Source organism: Melozone crissalis, unplaced genomic scaffold (assembly GCF_028551555.1).
Source record: "Melozone crissalis strain CALT ecotype California unplaced genomic scaffold, PUWL_Pcris_2 ptg000061l_1, whole genome shotgun sequence".
Classification (NCBI taxonomy): domain Eukaryota; kingdom Metazoa; phylum Chordata; class Aves; order Passeriformes; family Passerellidae; genus Melozone; species Melozone crissalis.
In genome coordinates this window covers 7,873,511-7,900,480 of record NW_026535839.1, presented here as the reverse complement: position 1 = coordinate 7,900,480, position 26,970 = coordinate 7,873,511, and the positions used below count along the sequence as shown (strand labels likewise).

The window sequence follows — 26,970 nt, the reverse complement described above, 5'->3', positions numbered from 1 at the left end:
CAACCCGCACCGTGCTGGGAGCGCGGCCCAGATCCCCATGCCCCGATCCCCATGCCCCATGCCCCGATCCCCATGCCCCGATCCCCGTTCCCAATCCCGCCCGGCCCCGCCGGCAACTCCCGGTCGCGCCTCGCCCGCCTCTCCCCGCGTGGCCCCGCCCACCGCGGCAGAGCAGCCAGCAGCGAGAGCAGAATCTCCTGAGTGACAGGCGGCGACATCTAATCAGGACGCGCCTTGTTGCGGTGTGGCGCAGGCTCCGGCGGTATAAAGGTGGCCACGCGTCGCGGGCGCGGGCCCGAGTACGTGTCTGAGGGGGAGGTGGCGGTGGCGGTGGGGCCGGTGCGGAGCAGCCGCGGGGAGCGGGATCGGCCTCAGCGCCAGTGCCGGGGAGGTTTTAATTAGACTTCGGTCAGCCCGGGTTTTATCGGGAGCGGATTTTAAAAGTGAGTACGAGCGGGATGGCGGCGGCGGGAAGGGGGAGGGGTGTGAGCGGACCGGATCAGACCGGCCCGGCCGGGGAGGAGCCGCCGCGCTGACCCGCGCTCGTCTCTCGCAGGCGTCTCTCGTCCCTCTGCCTCTGCGGACGGGGCACCATGTCGGAAGCGGAGCAGCAGCTGGCGGCCGGCGCCACCCAGAACGGGCACGAAGCGGCCGAGAGCGCCGGGGAACAGCAGGCCGAGACCGGCGCGGCCGCTGCGGCGGCGGGAGCGGCAGGAGCAGCGGGAGCGGCGACGGCGGCGGCGGCGGGAGCCGGCCCGGCGGCGGGAACAGCGGGCACGGCCGCCAGCCAGAATGGGGCCGAGGGCGATCAGATCAACGCCAGCAAGAACGAGGAGGACGCGGGGTAAGCGCGGGCGCCATGTGCGGAGCGCCGGGCCCGGCGCGGCCCTGCGGCGGCAGCGCCCCCGGCCCCGCTCGGGAGGGCGGCGGGAGCGGCCCCGCCGAGCCGGGGCCCTGCAGCACCAGCGCTTCCTTTGTTCTGGCGCTGCCTTTTGTTGGCGCCATGTGGCGGCTGGGGGAGGGGCGCCGAGCGGGGCTGTTGCCGTCTCACGCTGTAAAATGGAAGGGGATTTACCTCTCCCGCGTTTTCTTCATCCTTTCCCTCTTTAGCGAAAGGGGCGGATGGAAGGAGTTGCTTTCTGTTGGTGGAGGGGGGGCTGGCTCAAACTTTGCGGGGATCGCGTGGCCCATCGCCGCTGGCGTCGGTGGAAATGTGAATGTTTTGTGTAAAAAATAATCCTGGCCTTGGAAGGCGGCGTTGATAACCTAAGTATTTTTTAAGGGAAGTAAAAGGAAAACCAGCACGATTGAGATAATGCGCGGTGTGTTTAAATCGGTAAGAGCTATTTTGGTGTGCTACTTTGCAGCATTGTCAGAAACTGCCTTAAGTCTTGCAAGGGATTTCTGGAGCAGTCAGTGTAGTTTCGCTGTGCTTTGGTGATGGAATCCTTGTGTATACAAGAGGAATTTCTTTCCCGTCGTAGTTGGTCTGTTCATAAACACTCGTAATTGTCACCAGCATTACCTGGCTATTTCTCAAGCAGTTCTTTGTTATTCGGGCTGCCCCGTGTATTTAATTGGAACTCCCTTTGTTACCGCTGAGCTCTGAACCAGAGGGTCAGATCCCTTCGGTTAAACAGAGCGCTGAAACCAGTGCAATAGATTTTTGACTATAAAGGAACGAGTAACACTTGCACAAGCTTCCCACGAGCTGGGGCCGGATGTACTCTTTTGCAGACACTACAAGGATTGCGAACCAGGCCTTTTAGCTCTGTACGAATTTTTCTTTAATGTTTCTAGTATTTTGTGCTGAAAAAAGGGTGATTTATTTTCCTTTCATGAACAGGAGGTGACAAGCTTCAGCCCCAAATCGGTATGAAATGAAACTTCTTAGAAAAGCACTTATTCAGAGGGATTGACGTATGTGAAAAATGTAATGCTGTCCAAGGCGCTGATTTTACACTGTTTTGTGATGAGCTAAAATAAGCTTCAGTTTAGCTGCACAAATACACTCAGGAGGGAAATACTGACTTCGTGTTAAGGGTGTAGTTGTCCAGTTTTTGACCTATGAAGGAAAAGCCAAATACCGGGTTTTTTGTCTCAGTTTCAAAGGTTCAAAAGTTTTAACTACTGTGTTATTTAAATTAGGTATCGGTTTTTTCAGTTACAAAACAAAGCACTGCAGATTGCAAAGCTTAACACACAGTGCTGTGGTGAGAGGTGAGTTCAGCATGTGGCAATGCCATAGAGCAGCCAAAGCTGCCTCCAGACAAATTCCTGTCATCCCGCATCTCTTGATTGTTCTGGGAGTGTGGTCAGCGATGACAGGGTGTGCTGTCAGTGCGTACAGGTTAGAGCAGCCACAGGCAGCTGTTGGGATGGGAAGGAATCCCCCAAGCCCCTTTCTTTGCCCTGGTGTCGAAAGGGTGAATAAAGTTCCTCCAGGGCTCTGCTGTAATGGCTGCAGGAAGCAGACGCTGTATTGGGGCCCGGTGCTTCCTGCTGCACTCACCGAGAGTGCACGGCTTGCTCTGCTGAGAAAACTTCAGCAGATAAAGGGGATGGTTTTCATCCAGTTCAATAAAAAAGGAAAACCCCTCATTCCCCAAAATTCCCCCCCCATTGCCTCCTGTACATAAACACATGCCGATTATTGCAAAGTTACACATAAACACTAAGAGCCAATTTTATCTAAGCATAGTTTTATTTCTGAAGTGCTGCTACCTTCCAGTGTCAATCTAGGTTACCTCCAAACAAGAGTAATGACAACTTGAACTGCTTCAGTCTATAGTTAGATAAAAAAGGCTCGAATGCTTTTAAAAGCTTAGTTTGTTACCTTGGAAACTATGAAAATAGAAAATGCAGCCATGTTATTAATGTTTTCATTTGAAGTAAAGCATTTGAAAAATGCCTTATTGCCTGCTATCACTGTTTTGTTTGTTAGCTTCACTTCTGTATTGTGCCTTGAATTTAGTTCTTTGAGCTGGATATCCTCCTTCAGAGGGTATTTTGTATGGGAAAGTGGGCAGGGAAGAACTGTATCCGCCCACTTGGAATTAAAACTGAGGATGGGGAGACTCCTGTAGTACAGATGAAGACAGAACTAGAGTCAGTAACTAAGCAGGAAGCAGTGCACAACACAGTAGTTAAGGCAGGTCCAAAGTCCCATCTGGTCTATGTGAATGTTATTGGAGGTCAGATACCTGGACTAAAATTTTTACAGCTCTTTAACCAAAACCTAAGAGATCTCAAATACTTTGTTTTTGATACCTTATTCTTTGCTGAATGCTTTCAGAGTCTTAGGAATGACCCTAAGTTCTTTGCAAAAACTGAGTTGGCAGTACTTGATAATCAATACTGCTTTCTTGCAAATTATAGAATACTTTCATTAGGAACAAAAGTTACTGGCAAGGAATATTTCAGGCTATTCTTATTAATTTTTGTATTACCCTAAACAATGGCAGGGTGCATTGTGGCATTCCCTCAAAAAGAGGGGGAGAAGCCCATCCTTGTGCACTCTGTAATATCAGCAGCTTTTGATGAGGTGCAGGTGTTGCACTGGGACAGACAGTCCTGTTCTGACAATGCTGCTGAGGTGTGTACCACTGAGCATCTTACTGCATGGCCTGTTCTCAGTGCTTCCTGAATCTGAATAGCTCTTCTCTCCTTGAAATTTCAGGAAGATGTTTGTTGGTGGCCTCAGTTGGGATACAAGCAAAAAAGACTTGAAAGATTATTTCACCAAATTTGGTGAGGTAACCGACTGTACGATAAAGATGGACCCTAACACAGGAAGATCCAGAGGCTTTGGATTTATTCTCTTCAAAGAACCTGGGAGTGTTGAAAAGGTGAATTTAAGATAAATATTGTAGATCTTTAATTTCTAGGGGAAGGTTTTCAGCTTGAATTAATCATACCAAATTGTCTTTTAGGTTCTGGAACAGAAAGAACACAGACTAGATGGACGACTAATTGATCCCAAGAAGGCCATGGCAATGAAAAAGGATCCAGTGAAGAAAATATTTGTTGGTGGGCTAAATCCAGAAGCTACAGAAGAGAAAATCAGGGAATACTTCGGAGAATTTGGAGAGGTGTGTAATGGTATCTTTGTAAACTCTGAAAGTAGTCTCCAGTTGCTGTGTAGTTTATTAATAATTTGCATGTTTCAGAGTAAGTTGACTTCAGATGTATCAACCCTTCTGTAACATCCAGAAGTTTCCCACCTTGAGAGCAAAGGTGGCACTTCCTGCACTAGATGCTTCCATTGCTAGTTAGAGACTCTTGTCTTTAACTCAAAGCATTTTAGCTGATGTTAACACCAGTTTGAAGAGTTGTAAAATGGAAGTCTTGGATCTGAAAGCCACTGTTAGCATAGAGAAGCTTGCAATTTTGGTGTTGCATAATATGCATAAAGAGAAAATTTACAGTTTTGATGTCCCAGTTTCTGTGCATTTGACTGTTCATCTAAAGCATGAGTCTGAAAATAGTATTTCACATCTTCAGATTGAAGCAATTGAACTGCCAATGGATCCAAAGACCAACAAAAGGAGGGGCTTTGTGTTCATCACTTTCAAGGAAGAGGATCCAGTGAAGAAGGTTTTGGAGAAGAAATTCCATAACGTCAGTGGAAGCAAGGTACAAACTCTGACTTGTAAGGCTTTGACCAAGGATTATACCTCTACATCTGTAACCTGAAAAGGTTTTTGTAGACCCCTTGTGTCAAAGTACTGAATTTGCAATAAGGACAGCTTGAATTTTACCATAGCAGTGTTTCGCCCTAAGTTCTGTCACAGAGGCTGCCAAAGCTCTTTGACAATACTTGTGGCTTTCATTGCTGGATTTTAGGGCCTTTGGTATATTAAGTATCTAATTGCATTCATTAAATAGTTGTGGAGAAATTGGCTTGTGTAGCAGTGTAAGCCATTCCAGCAGGTCGATGCCTATTTTCAGCACAGAGCACTTGCATAAACGAAAGCCTTGCAGATGCCTAATTTTGCAAGCACCTGGCTGAAAGTGGCTCTGTCTGCTGGGGGACAGCTTCTGCTTTCTTCTCTCTGGAGCCCCTCTGCAGCCCCCCTGCTACCAAAACCTTGTCATGTAAACCCACTACAAGGATCCAGGGAGTGAATGTACACTTGAGGAAATTTATGCTGGGTCAGCTGGTTATGGGAGCCACTGTAAGGGTGGTGTGAGGTGCTCTGACCAGCTGACTGCTCATCTGAGGGAACAGCTCATGGAGAGAGGCTCATGGATCAACAGATGTAGAGACTGGAGGCAAATGAGGTGTACTGGCTCGAGGTGTCCCTGTTCCCTTGCTCTGAGGCCTGTGCTGACCACATAACTTCAGAGTTCATTACACTGGGTCATACTGTCTGACACTGACTTGGATTTGGTTTAAAACTGGTCTTGACACAATACAGAATAAATTTTGGCAAACCTAGTGCAGTGGGGAAGTCACTGGTTAGAAGTGAAGTTTGTTTTCAGGAGAGATGAATGCCTAAATGCCAAGAGAGCTGAGAAATTCCTGTATCATATCTATGACTTGTTTTTGTGTTATAGCCATAGATAATAAAAAGCAGATTACCTTAAAGGTCCTGTGGTAAAGAACTCCAAGCCAGGCTTGCTCAGGTGCTGTTCCTTTTGCAGCACAGTAGCTTTAGTCTTGGACTATGCACAGATCCAGGAACCTGGCACTTGGCTGACAGCTTGAACTGCAGCCTGGGAACCTTGTCTTGGAAATGTCAGTTCTGGTTGCTTTTACCTGTTAGTATTTGATGAATGGTGATTTCAGGTGTTGGTAGGGGTGTGGTACAGTCCATCCACACACACAGTGTGTAGGGTGTACAATGGCTGCCAGGAAAACTTCTTTTGTGCATTTCTCAGAATCCTGTTCATTCAGTGCAGGTCAGGTGAAGCAGTCTGACAGCAACAGCCTTGTCCTGGAGCTTGTGCCAGGTGACAGGGCAGCCTTGTGGCTCCTGCAGGAGAGGTGGCCTCAGCACCTCTTCATGGTGAAACTGATGGTAGGGAATAGGCAGGATAAAATGCTCTGCCAGCAGTGGCCTTTGGGAAAGGCTGGCAGGGACTCACCTTTGCCCAGGTGGCACAATAAATCAGATGTCCCTGCATTAGTGCTGCTCACCTGACCAGCAGCACAGCACGTACACCTCCTTTGCCTCCAGAGGAACCTCTGGCTTCTCCAGGTGCTCAGGTGGGGCAATGCTGCTCTGAGGCACTTGACAGACTCTTCCTTGTTTTTTATTTGCAGTGTGAGATTAAGGTAGCACAGCCAAAAGAAGTGTACCAGCAGCAACAGTTCAGTAGTGGAGGAGGAAGAGGTAGCTATGGAGGAAGAGGCAGAGGTGGAAGAGGCGGCGGTAAGTACCACACACACTACTTTAGTATGGACACATTCTAAATAAGTTGTGTGTACTAAAATGGGATTTTGTGGATGGTTTTCCCTTCTATAGCTCAAAGTCAAAATTGGAATCAAGGTTATGGCAATTACTGGAACCAGGGTTATGGGAATCAAGGATACGGCTATCAGCAAGGTTATGGTGGCTATGGAGGCTATGATTATTCAGGATATGGGTATTATGGATATGGACCAGGCTATGATTACAGTAAGTAAAGAGAACTGTATTGGGTATAAGCAAGCATAACTAATTAGCAGTTTAATGCATTTGTTCTCTTGTTCATAGGTCAAGGCAGTGCAAATTATGGGAAGACACCAAGACGTGGTGGTCATCAGAATAACTACAAGCCATATTGATCAAACTTATTCAGGTATGCAGTGGCATGGTCTCTTTTGGAAAATGACTGCATAGGTTTTGTATACAATGCTGTAGATGGATACTTCAGTTCTGTACCAAATTTAACTTTACAATAAATTTCTATGGCCTGTTAAATGTGCATCTTACTTGGAAGAGCTCCCTGGAAATGTTTTACATGTTTATTACTTACCAATAACTAGTTGTCTAGACAGTGTGGTGTGTAATTTTCAGCATTGCTGAAGATATTAATTAATGATTTCATTAATAGGTTAAACTGAAACTGATTTTGAGGGTCTGCTTAAAGCTGCAGCTCTGCATCTAGGGACTGCCTCTTGGAGTTAACTATGGACTCTGCATTACTCCAGTTGTACAGAATGAGATGCATCTTAGGGAACCAGTGTCACTTTCCACCTTTTTATTTTGTATTGTTTTTGTGTCATACATTTCCTGTAATGGAAGTGTTAATTTTACTGTACTTTTTGGTACCTTTTTGGAATCTAATGTATTGTAAGGTATTTTACATGTGTTCTGATTCACCATGACATGGATATTGGAGCTATCCTAGCTTTTGAAATAAAAAAGGCGTAATCTAGTGTCTTGTGCCATTCTTCAGCTCATGTGTTAGTAAAACACCAGTATCCTGTTCCCAGAACTTAGTTCATGGCAGTACCTTGATAGATTAAGAGTTGTGCTTAAATGTTTTTAATCTTGAAACTAGAAGGCTGTGTTGGTAGTTGTGCTCACTTGCAGTTTAAGTGGCAGCTCAAACCTGCTGTCACTTGTGCCTGGAGGTTGTGGAGGAGAGCTCAGGTGAGGAGCCCCAGCTGTGGTGGGGCTGTGCTGGTGAGGTGGTGGCTCTGCTCTAGGCAGGCACAGAGGCTCAGAGTGACTGCACTGGTGTCTGCTTTGGGCTCTGCTAGGAGGAGCCAGAGCTGTAGGTGTCAGGGCTTGGGAGTCTGGACAGCATTGCAGGAGGGAGCTGAGAGCTGTGCAAGAAGCTGGCTGCACTTCCTCCATATTTCACTGTCTTGAGTCTGAGACTTGTCTGCAAGTTGTTAATAGGCTGTATATACCTGCCTTGACAGGCAGGTTGGACAGACATTCATTACCAATGCAAAGTCTGAATTTTTGCAGCCTTTTTGTATAATAGAAAAGGCTAAAGGAACTTCCACTGCAGTTGTGGGTGGAAAAAACATCTCTTTCTCTAGAGATAAGTGACCAGCTAGAAATACTCTCCTTTTTTGACTTTACTGTTAGTTTACTGCTATTTTAAGGCAATAACTGTCATGTGATTTGCCTGTCTTGTTGCAGACTATAAGTAGCAAGCTCTACTGCACAAAGTAAACTTCTAATCTTTGTTGCAGTGATCAATTTGATAGTAATCTCCTTTTAAAGCTAAAATTTGGCAATATTTTTTTTTTCTTGTAACAAGTTCTCTTTGAACAAGTAACACCTGCAAGTGGAATCAAACCAAGTAACTAAGACAAGAAACAAACACATGTTACTAGTGACCTTTGTAGTTTTTTTAACAAGGGATGCAGCTATTTCTGCATGGACTATAATCTGCTGCTCCCTGCTGGTTGTCCTTGAAAAGAAAAACTGGCTTGTAAGTTTAGAAGTCTGTAAGACTTTTCTGGTGTTAGGTGTAAGTCTTCAGTATTGAAAAAAAAAAATCAGATTTTAAATCTTATAGTTGACAATTTTACAGCTGGACCATGTAACCTCCAGCCCAACTTAATGCAAATAAAAAACCAGCAGATCACTGAAAAAAATGAGTACAGTATTTAGAAGTATTACTGTCTCAAGATTTAAAATTTAAATACTTTATTACAAACTTTGAATATTTTTTCCTGTGAAATAAGGGGTAGCAGAATATTTTTCTAGCAAGCACTTGGCCCTCCAGTGGGAAACCTGCATGGCAGCAGGGCCATAGTGCTGCAGGCTTGTGGCTGGTAGTGTCCTAGCAAGAGTTTGTCAGCTGGTGTTGTTGTGGTGGTTTTTGTAAGTAGGTGCTCAGGTAATGCTTCCTTTCCAGGTGATGTGGCCTTAGGCAGGAACTGAGGATACTGGTACTTAAATGCAGAGCTGGCTTTTCCCTTTCTTCTTTGCATGAAAAGTTTGTGGTACAAAGAACTGCCTGGTGAAAGTGAAGGCTTGTGCACAAGGTTGTTGCTTATGGCTGTAAACTCCTCTTAATTTACTAATCCTACTTGGGTATTTCTCAAGGACAGACTGTGTTTGTAAGAAGTGGTTTGGGAGCCATAGCCCTCAGCTGTCTGTCCCTCATGTGTTTGATGTCAGGAATTTGGAACTGAAGTTTTTGACTTTACCTGGTGGCTTGAGAGTGTTTGTTGAGTACAGTGCTACTTTAGGGACCTTGTTCTGACACTGGCTGCTGAAACTCATCAGAGTCCTGGGAAGGACTGGGTGTACTGGCACCTGGAATGGTGTTTGCAAAGATAGCTGAAGACTTGAAAATATCAGAACACCCATTGGCTCATCCTGATTTGAAAAAAGTCATAACCTGAAAGTACACAAATTTAGCAAATGTGTTTTGTAGTGGCCATTAGAAAAATCCTCCTTTAGAATCAGTTTTAGATATGCAGTTTTAAATAAAAGCTAATTCCACACTGCCAGAGTTGAGACAAGCTCTTGTAAAATTTATTTCTCCTAGAGCTTTTACTAAAAACAAGATAAATGAAAACAGAAAAATCAGAGGTGACTTATCTGGTCTAAGACATGCTAGGATGAAGATTAAATGTGCATTATTATAGTAGAATAATGTTTCTTAGTAGTAGATCTTGAACATTGTTTGAAACCTATGGAAAGAAAATAATGTTATGGGTTTTTTTGTAAAAGTATCATTAAAAGAAATTACTCCATTGCCTCACTTTCGCTTACATTATATGTAAGTGTCTTACTAGTACTGTACTTAGTAAGAGGCTTTTTGCATTCTTGGTTTCCTGTAGAAAATAAAGGCATTTTTCTTGCTTAGTTTAGATCACAGATAAGTACATTAAGTCATTAGGCCTCTAATTTGCACTGGCACTGTTCAGTAATCTTTCTGTTCCTAAGAATAAGTAGTATAAACAGCTGTATGTCTTTCCATTAACTTGCTAAATAAAATATTAACACATTTCTCTTGTGCCTGCTATACTAATATACATTGAACTAAAACCATATTTCTCCTTAGCTCAGGGCCATAGCACTGTGAATCTCATGGTGGTTGAGGTCACAGGTGATTACACTGCTCACAATGACCCCATTAGGTGCACTCCTGCCCAGCTATCCAGAGTTCTAATAAACATGTGGGTGTCTTTTAGTCAGAGTAGTTTGGAGAAGTACTAAGTGTACAAAGGGTGTTGTTACCAAGGTGTTAACTGTGAGTTACACTGTGCTCATGGGTGTGCAGCAAACTGAGTTGCAGCTAGATGTTCTCTTGGCAACCTACTGAGGGACCTCAACAGATGAAGACATAACAAGGCTTTGAAGACTTAACAAGACCAATCTTACTCTGATACCCACAAACTTTTGAGTCTAGGGGTGAATGGATCCTGAAGGATGAGATGCCAGCTGTGAACCTGAAATGACACTTAAGAGGAGATCTGCTGAGAAGTGTTTATGCAGGCGGAGCCTGAAGGCACTGACTAGCAAGCAGAAAAGCTCTGTTTGTGTGGATGTGCAGTCATTTGCATGCTCTAGAGACAGTCATGTCTGGGACATGTTGGCCCTTGCTTCCAACAAGTGATGCACACAGTGTTGCTGGGAGGGTCAGACTGATGGAGGGCAGTTGTGAATGCTGGATGTACACAAGTGTGGTCCATGCCTGGAGATTCCCAGAAATTCCTGCAAACTTTGAGTAAAAGCATCTCTGAGGAAGCTTTATTCTGATAGTGCTTCTGAAGTTATGTTTAGGAACCTGGCTTTTAAATAATACTGGGTGGCTATAGGTAAATACCTGCTCAGCTGGAACAAAGAGGTGTTTTCTTTTGGCTCAGACATTCTTTTTCCATATCTGAAGAGAGAATAAGAAACAACTTAGAGAAGCCATGACTTTGTGACATAATTTACACATTTCTTAATGCTAAGTTTGTAGAGGTTGTATAAAAAGCTTAAGTGGCAAAAGCACATAGATTACAGCTTTCAGGAACAGGACATATTTTACAACTTGTGCTTGTTTGGATAAGGTAAACACTCAAACCTCAGCCAGAGCAAAGCTATTTTAAAAAGCACACGCCTCTGCAGAGGAAGTAGTTTTGTTGGAGAACTTCACAGAATGACTGAGAAGGGAAGGCTGTGTGCTCAGCATTTACCATCTTTGCTCCATTTTAGCATTTCTGAAAATTTGGCTCAGTAGCTCAGCATTGTCTTCAAGAAAGTTCAGAACCACCCACTATTTTTGAGGGTTTTGATCATTTTTTACCTGTTAGTATTTGGTCTATTGTCTCCACAACAAATTTTGCATCCTCCATATTAAAACACATCGGGGGCTTGAATTTCAGCACATTTCTTCCTGGCCCATCTGTACTTAGTAGAATATATTTTTCCTTAAGTCTGGGAAGAGCAATAATGAAGAATTACATTTTCCTCTGCATGTAGCTCAGGAAAACTTGCAACACCAGCCTGCAGGATGTCACACTTTCTACACTGACTGGTTTCACTTTTGGCCAGCTGGTTGTGTTTTAGCAAGTCCTGTACCTTGTTATTAGTTCCTCTGCTTCTGCTGTGGCTGGAGTCCTTTCTGCTTGGTCCTTGATTAAGTCTACTCCAATGAATAAGCCACACCCTCTGTAAAAGAAATAAAAACACTCAGTCTGTCAGTGTCAGAGGAAGGAACTACAAGTGAACTAAAAAAATTAAGTTTTTTTTAACACCAGACCTTTACTGCATGAGAATTACCTGATGTTTGGCTACTGTTAGAAAAAAGTTTTGCTGTTCTGAAGAAATGTGGTAATAGAGACTTCTGTCTGCTCACCCTGGCAGAGCAGGACAGGATGTTAAGTATGTTTTCCATCTAGCTCATCACTTCTGTACCCTGTGCACTTGACCTTTGACTTCAAACACCAGTTTGAACAGTAGCAGTTCAACAGTTTTAGCAGCTAATAAATTGATAAAACAGTAGTGGCCCAGAGTGGCAAAGTATATGAGACTTCAGATAAGCTCAAGTTGGTTTTACTTAGTTGTACAGGAGGCTATTTTCACTGGAAACACAAAATTTAATTAATTTCTCAAAACAACATCTGTTGGATTGGACTGAGCGAACCAAGAGAAAGCTGCCAAAAATGTAAATAAGGCACTGATACCTGACATCACCAATGATGGGATGCTTGATTTGCTGCTCCTTGAGTGTCTTCATCAAGAAGCTGCCTACCTCTGTGGCATGAGCCTGAAGGTGTTCCTTCTCAATTACATCCAACACAGCTAATCCAATGGCACATGAAACAGGGTTCCCACCAAACTGAGCCCAGGAGAGGAACACACAGCCATGGAAAGGGAAGAAAGATGAAATCATGTCACTGAAAGTGTAGCCTCAGTGATACAAGGAGCACATTATTACTTTTATCAGATGGAGCCAATACATAGTCACAGGCTAGAAACAGAAATAGTACAGTGACACAGTTCCTCTTTAGTTACTGTGTGGTAAATACCAATAAAAACACACCATGAGTATCTGATTTAATCCTTAGGCTCCTTTACAGAAGTGGGCAGCTGTTTACTTACTGTATTAAAATACTCCACTCCTGTGGCCGCAAAAGCTTCTGCAATTTCTTTTGTTGTTGCTACACAAGCAAGTGGGTGCCCATTTCCTATTGGCTTCCCCATAGTGACAATGTCAGGTATAAAATCCTCTCCCTGAAGCTGGAATGCCCAGAAGTGCTTGCCAACCCTGCCAAAGCCAACTTGAATTTCATCAGCAATAAATACACCTCCTGCCTTGTGCACATGCCTGTAACAAAACAGATTTGATTGTCTCTTCAAAGGAAAGAGAACACAGCATTTATTGTTTAGGAGCATGCAGAAAGTGTTACTTTGCAAACTTTGAGGAAACAAACACATAGAAGGCTGTACTGCATACTGTGTGTTTATAAGCAATCTTTGCCATATACAAAGTTCACGTTCTAACATGAAGGTTTGGGTAATTTCCTACCTGTCAAGCTTTGTAATATACAGCAGGCAGAGAATTATCTATTTACCAAATATGTTAAGTTAAAAAAGATAATGAATGACCACTTACTCTGCAACCTTCTGAAAATATCCTGCTGGGGGAATGATTTGACCACCAACACTTGGTAGAGATTCAACAAAAAATGCAGCAATCTAAAACACAGCATATAATGTTTGAACACAATACAGAAAGTTGTGGAGCAAGCTCTTTGTCCTTAGATGGTTTTTGATTATTAATGTGACCTTTACTTTTTGACAAGTCCATCTCACTTAGTTTAGTAACACTGAATTGTACTTTCAATCAGGCACATTCATTTCTAAGACAAGACAAACAGTTAAGGAAATGATATCTTACCTTTCTGCCTCTCTTCTGTGCATGCTCAATAATATTTTTTACTTCATCAGCATAGGCTGTTACTGGATCTTCATGGTCTTCTCTATAAAGTCCTCTGTATGTGTCTGGAACAGGAGCCTATGCAAAGGAATAATATCCTACATTCAATATAGCATAAAAACAACTTCACTCAATTGACAAGTAATTGATAGGTATAGGCTGAAGTACATACCACGTGGACCCATTCCTTTTGTCCTTCTAGATTTCTGAATTTATATGGGCTTATGTCAATCAAAGATGTCAGATGTCCATGGTAAGCACTTAAAAAACAATTGGCACAACTAAATAGTAATTTCCTCAGTGTCAATAATTATTTAGTATTAGCATTCCAAATAGTACAAAGTAGCCAGCTGCTATCACCTGGTAGGAAATTCACTAACTTAAGCTGAGAACAGCTCTGCAATTTCTTTTCTATCAATAAGCTTAGTACTACTTGGATTTTTTTTTTTTTTTTTTTTCATATAAAGGATGCAGAGGGACAGGACTTGCCACTGGTGACTGGAATCACAGCAGGGAAGACCTGAGCAGTATCACAAGATTGCAGAATGGGAAGGGCCTATTTCTGAATATCCTCCAGCAATGGAGTTTCCTGTGACTGTAGGCATCCTGTTCTAATATTTGACTCCATTCATGCTGAAAGACATTTTTTCCTATGTCTTATCAAAATTCCTCAGGTTTGAACTTACATCTGAGGTATTTTTTCCTGTCACCATACATCTTCACAGCTGGCTCCCATGCTTTTGCTCCTTCCATGAGACAGTTGTAGCTGCAGTGAGATCTATCAGGCTGTCCCTTGTAGCAGAACAAACCCAGCCCCTCTCACTGCAGGTCACTGATGGCCCCTCCTTGCAGTGTGCAACAGCTGTCCTGGAGAGCCCAACCACAGCTCTCAGGGCTGAGCTGGCAAACACTCAACAGAGGCAAAAATTACTTCCCTCAGCTTCCTGGTTACAGTCTTTCTACTACAGGAGGATTTCAGAAATGCTGTGACCAAAACTGAGCCTTGTACCCCCAAAGTGCCAATGTACTCACTGGTCTAAAACAATCACATCCTGGTGTTTTGTGTACTGCCGTGCCAGTCTCAGGGCAAGGTCGTTGGCTTCAGACCTACAATGGAAAAATTCAGCAATTGTTTCATTGTGGATATCTTGAGTTTTGAAATCTAACTTCCCTTGCACTGCTCTTTGTATCTGCAGAGAACAGACAGAACTTGCTGCATGTTATGCACAAATTCCTCAGTAATCAGCACTCACTAGGGTAGGACTGTTCACCAGAACAGAATCCATCTTAAAAAGCCAGAGTACAGGAACTACTGAGTACAGAACTACTTTCTGAGAAACAATTTGGCTTTTCTTTTTCTTCCAGATGAAGTTTCCTTAAGAATGTGTGCCCCCCTCCCCAACAGAAGCAATGCATAGGTACATTTAATTTTGAGAATAACTGTCAAGTCAGAAGACAAATTAGACAAGAAACTAATACAGCAAATATTTACATTACTGTTTTGAGGTCCAAAAATAGAATAAAACTCTTCTTAAATAAAGCACAAGTTTAGTTCCCAGGTTGAGAGCTTGCACAACCAGACCCATGTTTTTATCAGTATCTAATCATCCACACCAGAAACTGGTTGTTGATAAGAAAGTGTGTCCTTGCCTGTATATACCTAGTAAAGCCCCTCTATCAATTTTAATGTATCCAACTTACCCAGAATTCAAAAAATAGAAGATGCATAATTTCTCAGGTAGTGTTTTTGAAAGTCTCTCTGCATAATCAACCATGTTGTCGTGAAGGTAACGAGAATTTGTATTTAACAACTGATTCTGTTCATGGGCTGCCTTCACTACATCAGGGTGACAGTGTCCAACTGCAAGAGAATGTGGAGAGTGCTTTGAGAGTTCTTCACATTACCCATGGTGTTCATTCACATGTCAGATTAACGCATTTCTCTAATAGTACAGAGATATTATCAGTAGGGCCTTAATAATGGTAAATCTTGTAAAAACATTTTTGTGCTCCTCAGAAGGTTTGAAGTTGCCTCCTACTGTATATAAGTTTTGTAGTTAGTACTGGAAATTGATCTGCTAAAACAAATAGTGTCTGATTTGATGCTTGGATTTAGACATTGCCACAGTTCAGGAGTTTGAGAAGATGCAGGTAAGATTTAATATCAAAGAATTACTAGCCCTGGGGTAGGGGTTAGGTTAGAGAGATTTCAAATCCTGTAAGAAAGCAGCAGTCACTTAATTATACACAATTAAGGCACCACGCTGAGCACACAGTGGTTTTGTGACTGTACACTTACCAGTAACTTTTATAAAACCATCAAAATGTCACTTTTCATTGTACAGTGAGGTGCTTTACTTGAGTTTCCATGGAAAAAAATCTGTATGTTTTAGACACATTTCTAGGAAGACCGGACAGGAAGCAAGTCTGGAAAGCACATTCACACACCCAAATTCAAGAACACCCCCAAACTACACGCTCAAGAAAGTTTCCTTCCACTTTTCCAATTAAACACCCTCTTCCCCAGCACAGTGCAACCACAGTAAAAGTCCTGCTTGTTCTTTGTTCTGCTTAAAAAACCAGCATCAAATAACATCCAGTGGCATGACTTTAGCTTACCATGAGCCACATTGTTTATGCAGTCTAGGTACTGTCTCCCATTCTCATCATACATATACTGGCCCTTGGCCGTGGTGATCTTCACTGGATCATGAGGAAAAAACAGCTTGCAAGAAGAGCTATGACAAGCATCAGAAAGCAAAATATCTTAGTGAGTTTAGTTCATCCTACTGGTAAAAGGCATTTTTCCTGTTTGCTGGCACAGTTATCCTGCTTTTGGCCCTTAAACCAAAGGCCTTGTACTCAGATTTTCTTAGATTAACAGGAAAAAAGCACACTCCAAACCTGAAAATCCTACTCAAGGGTCTAGCCAAAGCAGTAGGACTCACCTCTATAGTTTCATCCTGTCTTAAATGCAATTCCTTACTGTCTGTGCTGTCTGCCCTTTTTGTTCTTTTGTGTTTCTTACCTTGTGCTATGTTCTTTTTATTGTTCTTACTATGTTCTTGCTATTCCTGCCAAGGTTCTGATTTTCCAGATAGTTTGCTGCAGGTGATTGCTACAGCTTCACTAACCATAGCTAGAACACCGAGTTATTTTATTAGGCTGGCTTTACTTAAGTGCATTTGTTTTGTTTCACTTTTTGAATGAATTGCCAAACAAGTGAAATGGAAACACATCTGCCTAAGTGGGAGTTGCAGAGATTTGAGACTGAAGGGCAATGCCAAACTTCCACACTTCATTTAGTAAAAGATGGCTTATTCAGAAATAATTTGATGCTAAATACAAAGCCATTGTCAAATGGATGACAAAGGACAATGGTGAAGTAAGAAAGTGCTTCATTATCTTATCCCTCCCAGCAGGTATTTTGATACTTTCTCTGTGAGCTGGCAAAACAGTTGGGAGTTTTTCTAAGCTTCTCCCAACTGTCCAAAAGATGCTACGAAAGTGCTTGCAGAGGCTGGGTCAATGTTGCCAGTGGAAGGGCAAATCAATTGGAAAAAGATTTGATACCGAGTGTAATATTTTTCAGGTGCATGTAACTGGCATAATTCTACTTTCAGCCCAACTTTTGTAATTATACAGCACATAAAAGTAGCCTTAGATTTGAATATATATGGTACGAAAATATTCCCTCAGTTAAATAAAAGAGTTGTGTTGCCATACTTGGTGATCGTCTATAGAATTAAGACTTTAGGCTGCTTGAAACACCACCGATAATGAGAAGTTTAGAACTGAGTCTTGTACCTCATTCCGTCAAAGAGAACAGTCTTTTGTTGTTAATTCCATCACGGTTTTGGTATAATTAGTTTCCAGAAAAACGGGCTATAATATTGGCTGAGCCTGAATCTTGCCTGGCCCAGCACGGCCTCAGCCCCAGCCGTGCCTCCTCCTTAGAAAACGCTTTCTAAGCACTTTAGTCTCTAAACAGGCGTCCTCGGTATCATACGGGTTTTACAGCGCAGTTTCGTAATCCCCCTCCTTAAGAAAGGCTAATTCCTGTTAATTACAGCAGCGCACCGGGCTGTGCGGGCGCGGCGCTCCGGCGCTGCCGCTGTCTCCAGCCCGGGCGCGATGGCGCTGCCGCCGGGCGGGGCCCGCGCCTCGGCCCCGCTCCCGGCCACGTCCGGCGGCAGCGCCCGCCCGGCCCCGGCCCCGGCCCCGGCCCCGGCCCCGGCCCCGCCCCCGCCCCCGCTCCCGCAGCACTCACCCGACGAGCTGCCGCCGCAGGGCCAGGGTCTGCTGCCGGGAGCGCGGCTGTACCGCCCGCATGGCCGCCGAGCCGCCCGCGGGCCGGCAGCGGAGCGAGGGAAAGGAAGGGAGGGAAGGAGGGAGCGGCCGCCTCCTGCGGGGGCCGGGCCGGAGGGGAGGGGAGGGGCGGCAGCGGCGGAGAAGGAACGCGGGCACTGCCCGGCCGGAGAGCCAGGCACCGGGAGCGGGGACACGGGCACTGCCCGGCCGGAGCGCCCAGCGCAGCCCCGGCGGCTCCCGGAGCAGGGACACGGGCACTGCCCCGCTGTGCGCCCAGCGCAGCCCCGGCGGCTCCCGGAGCAGGGACACGGGCACTGCCCCGCTGTGCGCCCAGCGCAGCCCCGGCGGCTCCCGGAGCAGGGACACGGGCACTGCCCCGCTGTGCGCCCAGCGCAGCCCCCCCGGCTCCCGGAGCACGGGGCAGGTCCTGCGTGCGCCCGGAGCGGGGCCGGAGCTCGCCCAGGGACCCGGCGGGGCAGAGCAGCCCTTCCCTCCCAGGCAGGAGTGGGGACAGATGGGGACAGGCTGCGGCCCTGGGGCCCTGCAGGGCTGCTGGCAGCTCGCCCTTAAGCCGCACACCCCAGGGCTTTACCCTGCTTGGGTTCATCCAGCCCCACACCCCACTCACCTCGGGCTCTTCAGGATCATCAGTACTGCTATAGCATTCTTTGTTTGAAATACACATTGAGGAAGTTTCTTTTCTAGTTGAAAATTTTTAAGCCAAAGTGGTAGAAGTTAAATAATTCTTCCACATCACTGTTAAAGCAGAAGTAAACCCAGCCTTTTACGTGTTGTACCCCTGTGTTTGGTTGGTGGCGGATAAGGAGACACCTGACTGACTCCTTCAGAGCCAATCCTAAAGCAGGTAATAGTTAGGATTAAAAGAGGAAATGCTGTCAATCAGATTAGAATGATCTTTCTTCCATTCCTGTTTGACTGGAATTACCTAAAGAAAAATAGGATAAAGAACCAGAAAGGAGGTTCTTTGATGGATTGAGTTCTGCTAGGTGTATCCCATAACCAAGTTCATCAACTTTTCCAGCTTGATTCTAAAAGATGACACTTTTTTTTCCTTTCAAATACATGTTCACATTCTTTTTGGTTTAAACTGACAAATAGCGTTTAAAAATTCTAGAAAAACAGAACTGATAATTTTAAAACTACACTTGGCAGACTTTGCTCACTAGATATAGCCACCAATAATTATCTCTAGCTGCAATTACTTGATGAACACAGGAGCAGTTTAAATTTTGTGCAATATGGAGAATGCAAAACCAAATTGCTGTGTGCTTAAAGTTAGATTGAACTTAGTCTAACTACATTGTTTCATAAAGGTCAGGTTTTAAGGAACAAAAAGACAGTGGAGAAAAAGTTAATAATGGTTGTTAATCTTTATTTGAACTCTTGTCTGGTTAAGATATTTACTAGCTATTTATAATGACAACCTGAACATTTACAATTTGGAAAGTTTACTCTTGGTTACAAATGCAGAGTTCATTATACATATTCACACAATTGTAAAAGTAATCTGTACAGAGAGACCATTTTATAAAATTGAGTCTTCGCTTTTATTAAAAAAAGCACAAGAAAAAAAGTTTTTTTAGGTCTCAAGGTAATGCATTGTCCATTACAGCTTTAAACTAGAAATACATGATGCAGTACTAATTAATACCATTTTAACATGTTAAAACAATGGATAAGAAATACTGTTATTAATGCCTTCATTTTTAAAGTAGTTGTTCCCCAAAGAAGAGTAAATAGAATACTTTTCGTGGCACATACGTTATCAAAAGTCACAAAAAGTCTGCAAATGGAGATGTTAAGTACATTTTCTGTAATTTTAATATCTATATATTTCTTTTCAAAGGTCATATACAGAGATTTAGCCAGTTCTGTATAAAATATCATGTAAATACATTCAAAACTCATTTTTGGCAAGCTGCAAACACACAAACAGCCCTTTCTCCTCTGAGCAGCCTCCCTGGAGTGATGCAACCACTCAAGTAGATAAGGGACACTTGCATAACGTGGTGGAGGATTAAGCTCTATTGACATAATTTCAAAACAAGTATGGACAGATAAGGCACATGTTGGATTATTTTTCTAAACTGTACACAGATTTGAGGTATCAGCAGGTACAGTTTCTCAAATGCTGTTGCACACACCGGTTTTGTATAATGTCTATGTCCAAAGTTATGTAATGCAGTAATTTCAGTTTTGGCTGTGGTATTTGTGCTGAACATTCTTCATATTCAATATTTTTGATTGTTTTTAAGATAGCAGAAAAAGAAACCCAAACTGAAACTCAAAATGCTGTTATGAAATAGTTTATAAAACTGCAGTCTATGAAACAAACCAGCAAACACAAGAGGCTCCAGCTCTCATTTGCACTGATGGCAGCTTAGGACCTTTCCTGCTAAATTTACAAGTTCAGTGGATACCATGGGTGCTTTTGCTATGCAAAACCAGACTTTAATTTTTTAATGTAATTTTCAAGAAATGCAAGTTTGATAAGCACTGACACTTAATAAGTTCCTGTAAAATGAACTTTTTAATTACAGTGTTTAACATTATAATAAAAAGCAGTAGGTGATCAGTGTAATTTACAGATACTTGGATCACCTCCTTTTAAAGTTTCTTTTCATTAATATCTAAGTTATGTAAGAAACCACACAAGTGAGCTGACACAGAAGTGAGCTGACTCTTCCATGAAACCACTCTTGAAGGCAACTTCTAGCAGAACTTTCAAAAAAGGAATTAATTGTTTGTCCTAAGTCACAGGAAAACCACAAATATTACTAATGTATTTCTTACTCCACTCTCTTGTCAATAATTCAACTTATGCATGGAAAACTTGTGTTTCCCAGCCTTGCTGTGATTACCCCCAGGCTCCCTACAGTAGTATACAATAATATCATCTATTAAGTCCTTCCTCCATTCATATCTAAGTGACAGATTTTCAGCACTGACCTTAGCTGCAGGTTACACAACAGCCACACATCCCTTGTGTTGAGCCATCTGATGGGACACAAGCACATGGCAAAGTTGCAGTAGCTCCCCTGGGGATGTGAAAGTACTAAAAGCAATTTTTAGCTTACAAATATAAATTATCACCAGGGAAAATAAAGTTTAGGAATTTTTTTTTTACTCACTGGTTTGCTTCAGTCTGTCATAGATCCCCCAGGTGGAGCTCTGGAGTATTTCAAACTGAAGTAATTATGGTCAGGTCCAGTGCAGTGCCAGGGACATGGTTAAAAGGCAGGTGACTGCAGTGACACTGAGACTGGACTAACTAGAGTGACCAGTTTCTCTCTGCCCCTTCCTTTTTGTTAAAAAAAGAAAAAAAAAATAAAAACCAACCCACTATTGCAAAGGGTCAAGAAATGTGCTTACATAAACTCTGTCCTGTAAAGGTGCCAGGTTCAGTGTGTGCCACAGTGATTGCCTTGGCAAGTCAGAGTGTCACAGGCCTTTTGAAATTACCCATATGTGTAACTTCTCACTTGAAACTCTCCTGGTTAAACCTCTGCAAGGCTGGCTGTGCTGCTCAGCGTGTCAGCCTGCCCTGAACAGGTAAAAAGCAGGAATTTCAAATTAAACAAAGCAATACTGAGGTTCTTTCCACCTCTGGACACTCCTTTCTCTGCTGGATTACAGTGGAACCAAACTCACTGATCGGAATTCAGCCACATACCTGCACTATTTGTCCAGGATGAATGGTTTGGGGACATGTAAATTTTTATATCTTAATAATTTACAGTTATTAATATTTTGCATATCTTAGAGAGAAATCTGTTGCCCACAAAGAAAATAATTCAGAGCTTCCATGCTCAAAATTTTAAAAATAGAAATGTGTCAGGAAACCTACTATAGGTAGATTATATGTGCATAATGCTGTAAATTATCTGGGGAACAGATAATTTACAGAGATGTGTCCCAGCATTTATCTGGGGCTGAAAAAACATAAGAATGCAGTTGTATTTCCCAAGAAAGAAATACCAGATTTGGAAAAAAAAGTTCTATCCATGCACTCCTGGTTTTACAAATATCTGTTCAAACTGTAGAGTTACACAAAAGTCATGTGTGCTGTAAATTAAGAGACACTGTCACAGCACAAAATTTGCATAAAATTTGCTTCTATTTTAAAAAGTCTCCTCTAGAGGGCAGCATTGAACCAGCATTCACCTTTGTAATGCACACATTACATCGACAGGCCAGGGGAGTTATTTACCATTATGAGAAAGCTGAAAACTTCATGGCATCTTAATAGTTCAATTAATTTTTATTACTTATTTTAATCAGTTGTGCGTTACAATGTGTGAGTTCTTGCATTCTTGCCCAAGACCTGCCATATTTGGCTGAGTGCAAAACCAAAACTTTACCCAGGATAGTGGTTACTGTAAGATTCTTAAAACTACAGGTGTCATTTTACTTTGCATTGTTGCATGGGATGTCTTAAATTGCTGAAACCTCCCACGTTTTGCTGGTTTGCTTAAGGATTTCAAATGCTGAATTTATGAAATTACAGAAGACAAAAGCTCATCTAAATATTTTATCTATTGGTTTCCTAAAAAGAAAACACATCAGAAAGTTGCTTGCCATTAAAAGAAACAATCTTATTTTTAAATACACAGGAGAAAAATCCATACAGAAATAAATTCATCACCATCATATATACAGGAAGTGTCAGGAGCAGTGCATACAGAAGAGGTGACTCCCCATGGGAATAAAACAAAGCATGTGCCAATGTCTTGATTATGATGTTTTTAAACTAAAATATTGATGAATTGACACTTGGGAACAGTTCCAGTTTGGGGTCAGATGAGGATTTCTCTGCCACCTGTTTTGTAATCCAAAAAAATTCCTGAATTCACTGGCCAAGCCGTGACTGAGCTGCAAAACTCTTAATTAATCACATTTGTCCCCATGAGAACAGGCCAAATTATTGGGTTCATGCTCTGGCAAGGTTCCTCTCAAGCTGTGCAGTTACACACATGGGGTTTTTTGCCTTATTCCCTTCTTCCCCAAATCCATCCTCCCCAGAAGCTTTAGCGAGCGCTCCCATACTCAGCTGGGTGCAGCAGCAGCACTGACACAAACACAGGCAGCAGCAGCTCCTCAGTCACAGCATGCACATCCTGTGTGTCACAGCAAGGCAGCCCTGCCTGCAGAGCCTGGGGGCTGGAAAACCTTTTAGGGGTCTCAAGAGAGTTCTTGTGCCCTTATGGTTCAGTTTGGGAACTTTGCTTCCAAAACTCACTCGGCTATAGTGTGTTAAGAGAGGATGGTGGTGGTGACTGGAAAGATGTCACTGGCTACAGTTTGAAATAGAACAAGCCTTACAGAAAACTGTGTGTCCTCTGCTCCATGGTTGCCTTAACCTCATGGAAAGCACCATGCAGTTAAATTAGAGGCAGGAATTTTGTTTTGTCAACTAAAAACCAAAAATATTCTTGTTTGAGTTTCAGGTTCCCCCAATATCTGTAACTTCAATGTGTTACTCAGAATGTCTACTGATAAATCTATGAAGTTACACTAAATATTTTAGGGATCAAGAAAAATCAGTGGCTCAGTCTCAGCCTGACCCACATTTCATAAGCATTAGCAGCCTCTCTGTCACTCATATTCATTGCTGCTGACATATAGTGGTAACATTCAGCTGCTTTTTGGAATTGCTGTAAAGCAGTCTCAGATTCTTTCAAACCAGAGGGGAAAACAAAAGAAGAGAGATTCCTGGGGGAAAAACTCCCTAAGTTTTGTGAAAGGCTGAGATCATGACTGAGTTTTGAGCAAGGCTGCCAGTACTACCTAGAAGTAAAATTTGTCTTTGTGAGCTATTCACAAAGTATTCAGAAACACCCACATAAACATTTTCATATGGAAGGAGAAAATAATCAACTGATCTGGCATGAATTTGCAGAGCAAAGCACATCTTTTCAACTCACTGCAATAGGATCATGACTGCTCTGTATTAAACAACTGCTCTTCTAAATATGTTTGTGTGTAAGGCACATGGAAGTCTAAACAGATTTCCTCTTAGACTCTGTGTAATCAGTACAAAACCCAACAGTTTCTCTGATAAAGTCTGTTGATCTGGATGATGTGATTGATGATCACAGGATGGCTGGGCTTGGAACAGTCTTTAGAGGTGATTGAGGTCCAGCTGTGTGCCATGGGCAGGGAAGCAGGGACACTGTTCAGAATCTAAAGGCCAAATGCACCAATCTGAGCTGAGGACCAGGCAGGGCTTCAGGTGCCCTGCTGGGGGATCCACTCCCTGCTCTCACAGGGCTCTGCTCCTTTGCTGATGAGGGGATGGCAGAGTGCTTGTACCACCCCAAGGAGTGGGGAGAGATCCAGAGACCTGCTGGCTCCTCAGATGAGTTCCTCACAGCCCCAGTGGCAGCAGTGTGCAGCAGGATTCCTGCCACCATTCCTGATGGCGTGGCAGCAGCAGGAGCCCAGAGGAGCCACTGCACCTGAGCAGTGACTCCAATGTCCTGAACATTCCTGAGTGGCTGCACGTGCACAATGATCTCTGTACATGCAGAACCAAGGGCCTTTGCCTGGGAACTTCCAAAGGGGGTCACAAAAAGGTTTGGTAGCTGAGCTGCAGCACTGGTGGGGTGGATACAGCTGTGCTAGAGTGGCAATTCCAGCCTTCCTCCACTACAAACAAATGGCTCGGGTGCTGTGGCAGCAGAGGCTCTGTGCTGGGAGGGGGATGGTGGCCTTGCAGAGCTGTGAGAGGGTAAAGCACTATTCTGGTATTCTGTGTCAATGTTTTGCAGGCCTGGCAGTGGTCACAGTTGATGCCTACAAGCACTGGATATTCCACAAGTTGAAGACGGAATACTGACTTGTTTACCTGAAGATAATAGGACTTCGGGGTATTTCCTCAGAGAAAATATAAATTTTAATATAATTTCATAAGCTTTGGAGGTTAGCTTGTCTTGTAGCTTCAGTGATATCAAACTTCTTCAAGTAGGAGCTAGATAGAAAGCTGTTTAGTTTTTGCCAGCGTATGTAAAACAAGACTTTTCTATCTGCATTGTAGATTGTTTGTGGACACTTCCAGATTCTTGTGCTTTCTGCAGTCATTCTGGGGACTGAACTCTCATTGATATTGAAAGAAGTTCCATGAACACGACATGTGCAGGAATTTGAGTGTAGAAGCCCACAGTGTGGTTTGGAATAGTGAACTGCTTTTAGTTTGGAGATGACTGGGGGAGATGGGAAGAGCAACTGTACATTAAGGGAACAATTACAGATCTTCCTGGTGACATCAATGAGAGATTTGCCTTCAACCTTTCACAGAAAATTTTTTAACTTTAATTTGGGATATTAAAGGGGTTTTTCAAAAGCACTAAAGGCCAGTGGAAGCTTGTTAGCTGCTCCTTATGCCTTTAAAAACCCCTGCACCAAAAGTGATAGCCGAGAACATGAAATGGAAGTAAATAAAATGCATTTTCATTGCTGTTTTGAGTTACATAATTGTTGTTTCTTGATTTGTTAGTTGATCTGAATTTAACATGGATTTAATCTGTATGGTGACCAAGGAAATGGTGAGTAACTGCTAGAGATGCCAAGTACAGCCACAAAGCCAGTGATGTGTAGGAGTAGCCCCTGAGCAGCCACAATGCAGTGCCCACAGCCCTGAGGCTGTGTCACCTCTGCAGAGCTTGGTGGCCATGGCAGCATTGACCAGCACAGAGCACAGCCTGACTGCTGGCATAAGCTCAAGGACACCCAGAGGGCTCAGACACCGTCACCCTCCCTGTGTGCAGCACAAAGCACATCCCCATGTTGTTCACAATATCAGAGCAGCACATCCAGCACTAGGTCAGCCTGGGCAGGGCAGGGAGCACCTGGACAGTCCCATCCCTCTCTGGCAGTAGCTGCACTGAGAGTGGCAATGAAGCAACAATCTTAACAGGTTTTGGGTCTACTCAGTGCACCAAAACTCCCTCCCTTCTGTATTCTCTAAGAGCAAGGCCACAAAGAGCCATAATACCATGTTTGATATTACAGTCAGCTCCCAATTTCACCTAAAACTCCCACTCAGAACCCAGCAACTTGTATTGAGCAAAGTATTTCCTCCAGCCATGATCTGTTAAATCAAAAGGGCATAAGGGTGATAGCAATTATATCACGGATCTGGTTGGAATTAACCAATTTTACCAATAAAAATCCACAGATTACTGTTTTCAGTTTATGTTGCTTCAACTTCTACCCATTGGATGAGTATTTGTATATCTTTCTCTGTGCTGTTTAAAAACTTGTTAATACAAAGTATCTCCTCCCTGTAAAGGAATCTTCTTGCTTCTTGATTTTCATTGTAAGCTGAACAGACTCGGCTGTAAGCCATCTTCTTCCTCTTTGAAATATTTTTTTATGGCTCTCTGCTGCACAATTGCTGTTTTTTCAACAATCTTAAAAATGTTGAACTGTGGAATAGTTTGCAATTTTAATTGATCCCACAGTGGCATATGCAGATATCAAAATAATAATGATTTTTATCCACTACCCTGCTCTGCATGGGATGTGCCTGAGAAGAGATAATGTAACAAAAGAGACTGAAAAGGTTGAAGAAAATAAGACAACAAGAGGAGAGTGCAGAGTTAGTTTACAGTTAAAACCATGTAAACCAAGAAGAAATAAAAAGCAAAGGAACCCCACAGACCAAGTCAATTAAATACTCCAAACTCCCAATTTCTGGGAGCCCCAAGAGCAACATTGTGTGCTCTGTTGTTTAAGAAGGGACTCGAGCAGAGCCTTGCCTGTCCTGCAGCTCCCTGCACTGCACTGAAAGCATTGCCAGGTTTTTCTGGTTTGAAATTCTGCAGCAGAGGCTTCCTGGGGAATTTGTGTTCCACAGTAACAAAGTGCTGGCACATCTTCAGGCTCAGACCCCAGAGCAGGACCCAGAGGTGCTTCCTCTTGAGGGAAGAGGTTTCTCTTGATTGTAGAGGAATTAACCACAGGCAGTCAAGGTTGTTCAGTTTAGCCCCAGAATTGCTGTTTCCATCACGCCCACAGCAGGTAGTGATGGATGGAGCTTGGCTTTGTTTCCTCTGCAGGTTGCAAATCCTTCTCCTGCTTGACCAGACAGCAGACAGCAGCTTCTTCCATTTTTAAGGCTGCATCCTTCTTTTCTTTGTTTTCAGCCAGGTTTTTTCACCCTTTTAATGTGCATGTACAATGCAAATATGAAGTTGAGAGCCAAGTGAGGATTTTGCCCTCCTTCATGCAGTAAGGCACACGAGGCTGGCTCAGTACTGTTAGTTCACACTGCAGCATGAGCAGGGAACACTGTTCATCCTCAGC

At 43.3% G+C, this 26,970-nt stretch overlaps 2 protein-coding genes across 6 annotated transcripts; one reads left to right on the top strand and one right to left on the bottom strand.

Moving 5' to 3' along the window:
- The first annotated feature begins 352 nt into the window (after positions 1 to 352).
- Positions 353 to 25,392, top strand: HNRNPAB (heterogeneous nuclear ribonucleoprotein A/B). Of its 4 annotated transcripts, none has more exons than XM_054288215.1 (9): positions 353 to 443; positions 557 to 844; positions 3,680 to 3,848; positions 3,933 to 4,091; positions 4,504 to 4,635; positions 6,269 to 6,377; positions 6,471 to 6,623; positions 6,702 to 6,786; positions 24,435 to 25,392. In XM_054288215.1, the coding sequence occupies exons 2-8, from the start codon at positions 594 to 596 to the stop codon at positions 6,770 to 6,772; spliced, it is 1,044 nt and encodes a 347-aa protein (XP_054144190.1). In that variant the 5' UTR covers positions 353 to 443; positions 557 to 593; the 3' UTR covers positions 6,773 to 6,786; positions 24,435 to 25,392. The 4 variants fall into 4 exon arrangements, with proteins under 4 accessions (XP_054144190.1, XP_054144189.1, XP_054144188.1 ...); XM_054288214.1 differs by lacking the exon at positions 24,435 to 25,392 and adding an exon at positions 7,042 to 7,366; XM_054288213.1 differs by lacking the exon at positions 24,435 to 25,392 and having other exon boundaries at positions 6,702 to 7,366.
- PHYKPL (5-phosphohydroxy-L-lysine phospho-lyase) lies at positions 10,008 to 17,700 on the bottom strand. Of its 2 annotated transcripts, XM_054288212.1 has the most exons (13): positions 17,603 to 17,700; positions 15,952 to 16,070; positions 15,034 to 15,193; positions 14,365 to 14,439; positions 13,505 to 13,592; positions 13,294 to 13,410; positions 13,009 to 13,091; positions 12,495 to 12,720; positions 12,077 to 12,231; positions 11,472 to 11,561; positions 11,197 to 11,327; positions 10,732 to 10,788; positions 10,008 to 10,626 (listed from the first exon to the last, which is right to left on the bottom strand). In XM_054288212.1, exons 1-12 carry the CDS (start codon positions 17,662 to 17,664, stop codon positions 10,736 to 10,738), a joined length of 1,359 nt encoding a protein of 452 aa, XP_054144187.1. In that variant the 5' UTR covers positions 17,665 to 17,700; the 3' UTR covers positions 10,008 to 10,626; positions 10,732 to 10,735. The 2 variants fall into 2 exon arrangements, with proteins under 2 accessions (XP_054144187.1, XP_054144186.1); XM_054288211.1 differs by having other exon boundaries at positions 10,008 to 10,788.
- Positions 25,393 to 26,970: the final 1,578 nt, after the last annotated feature.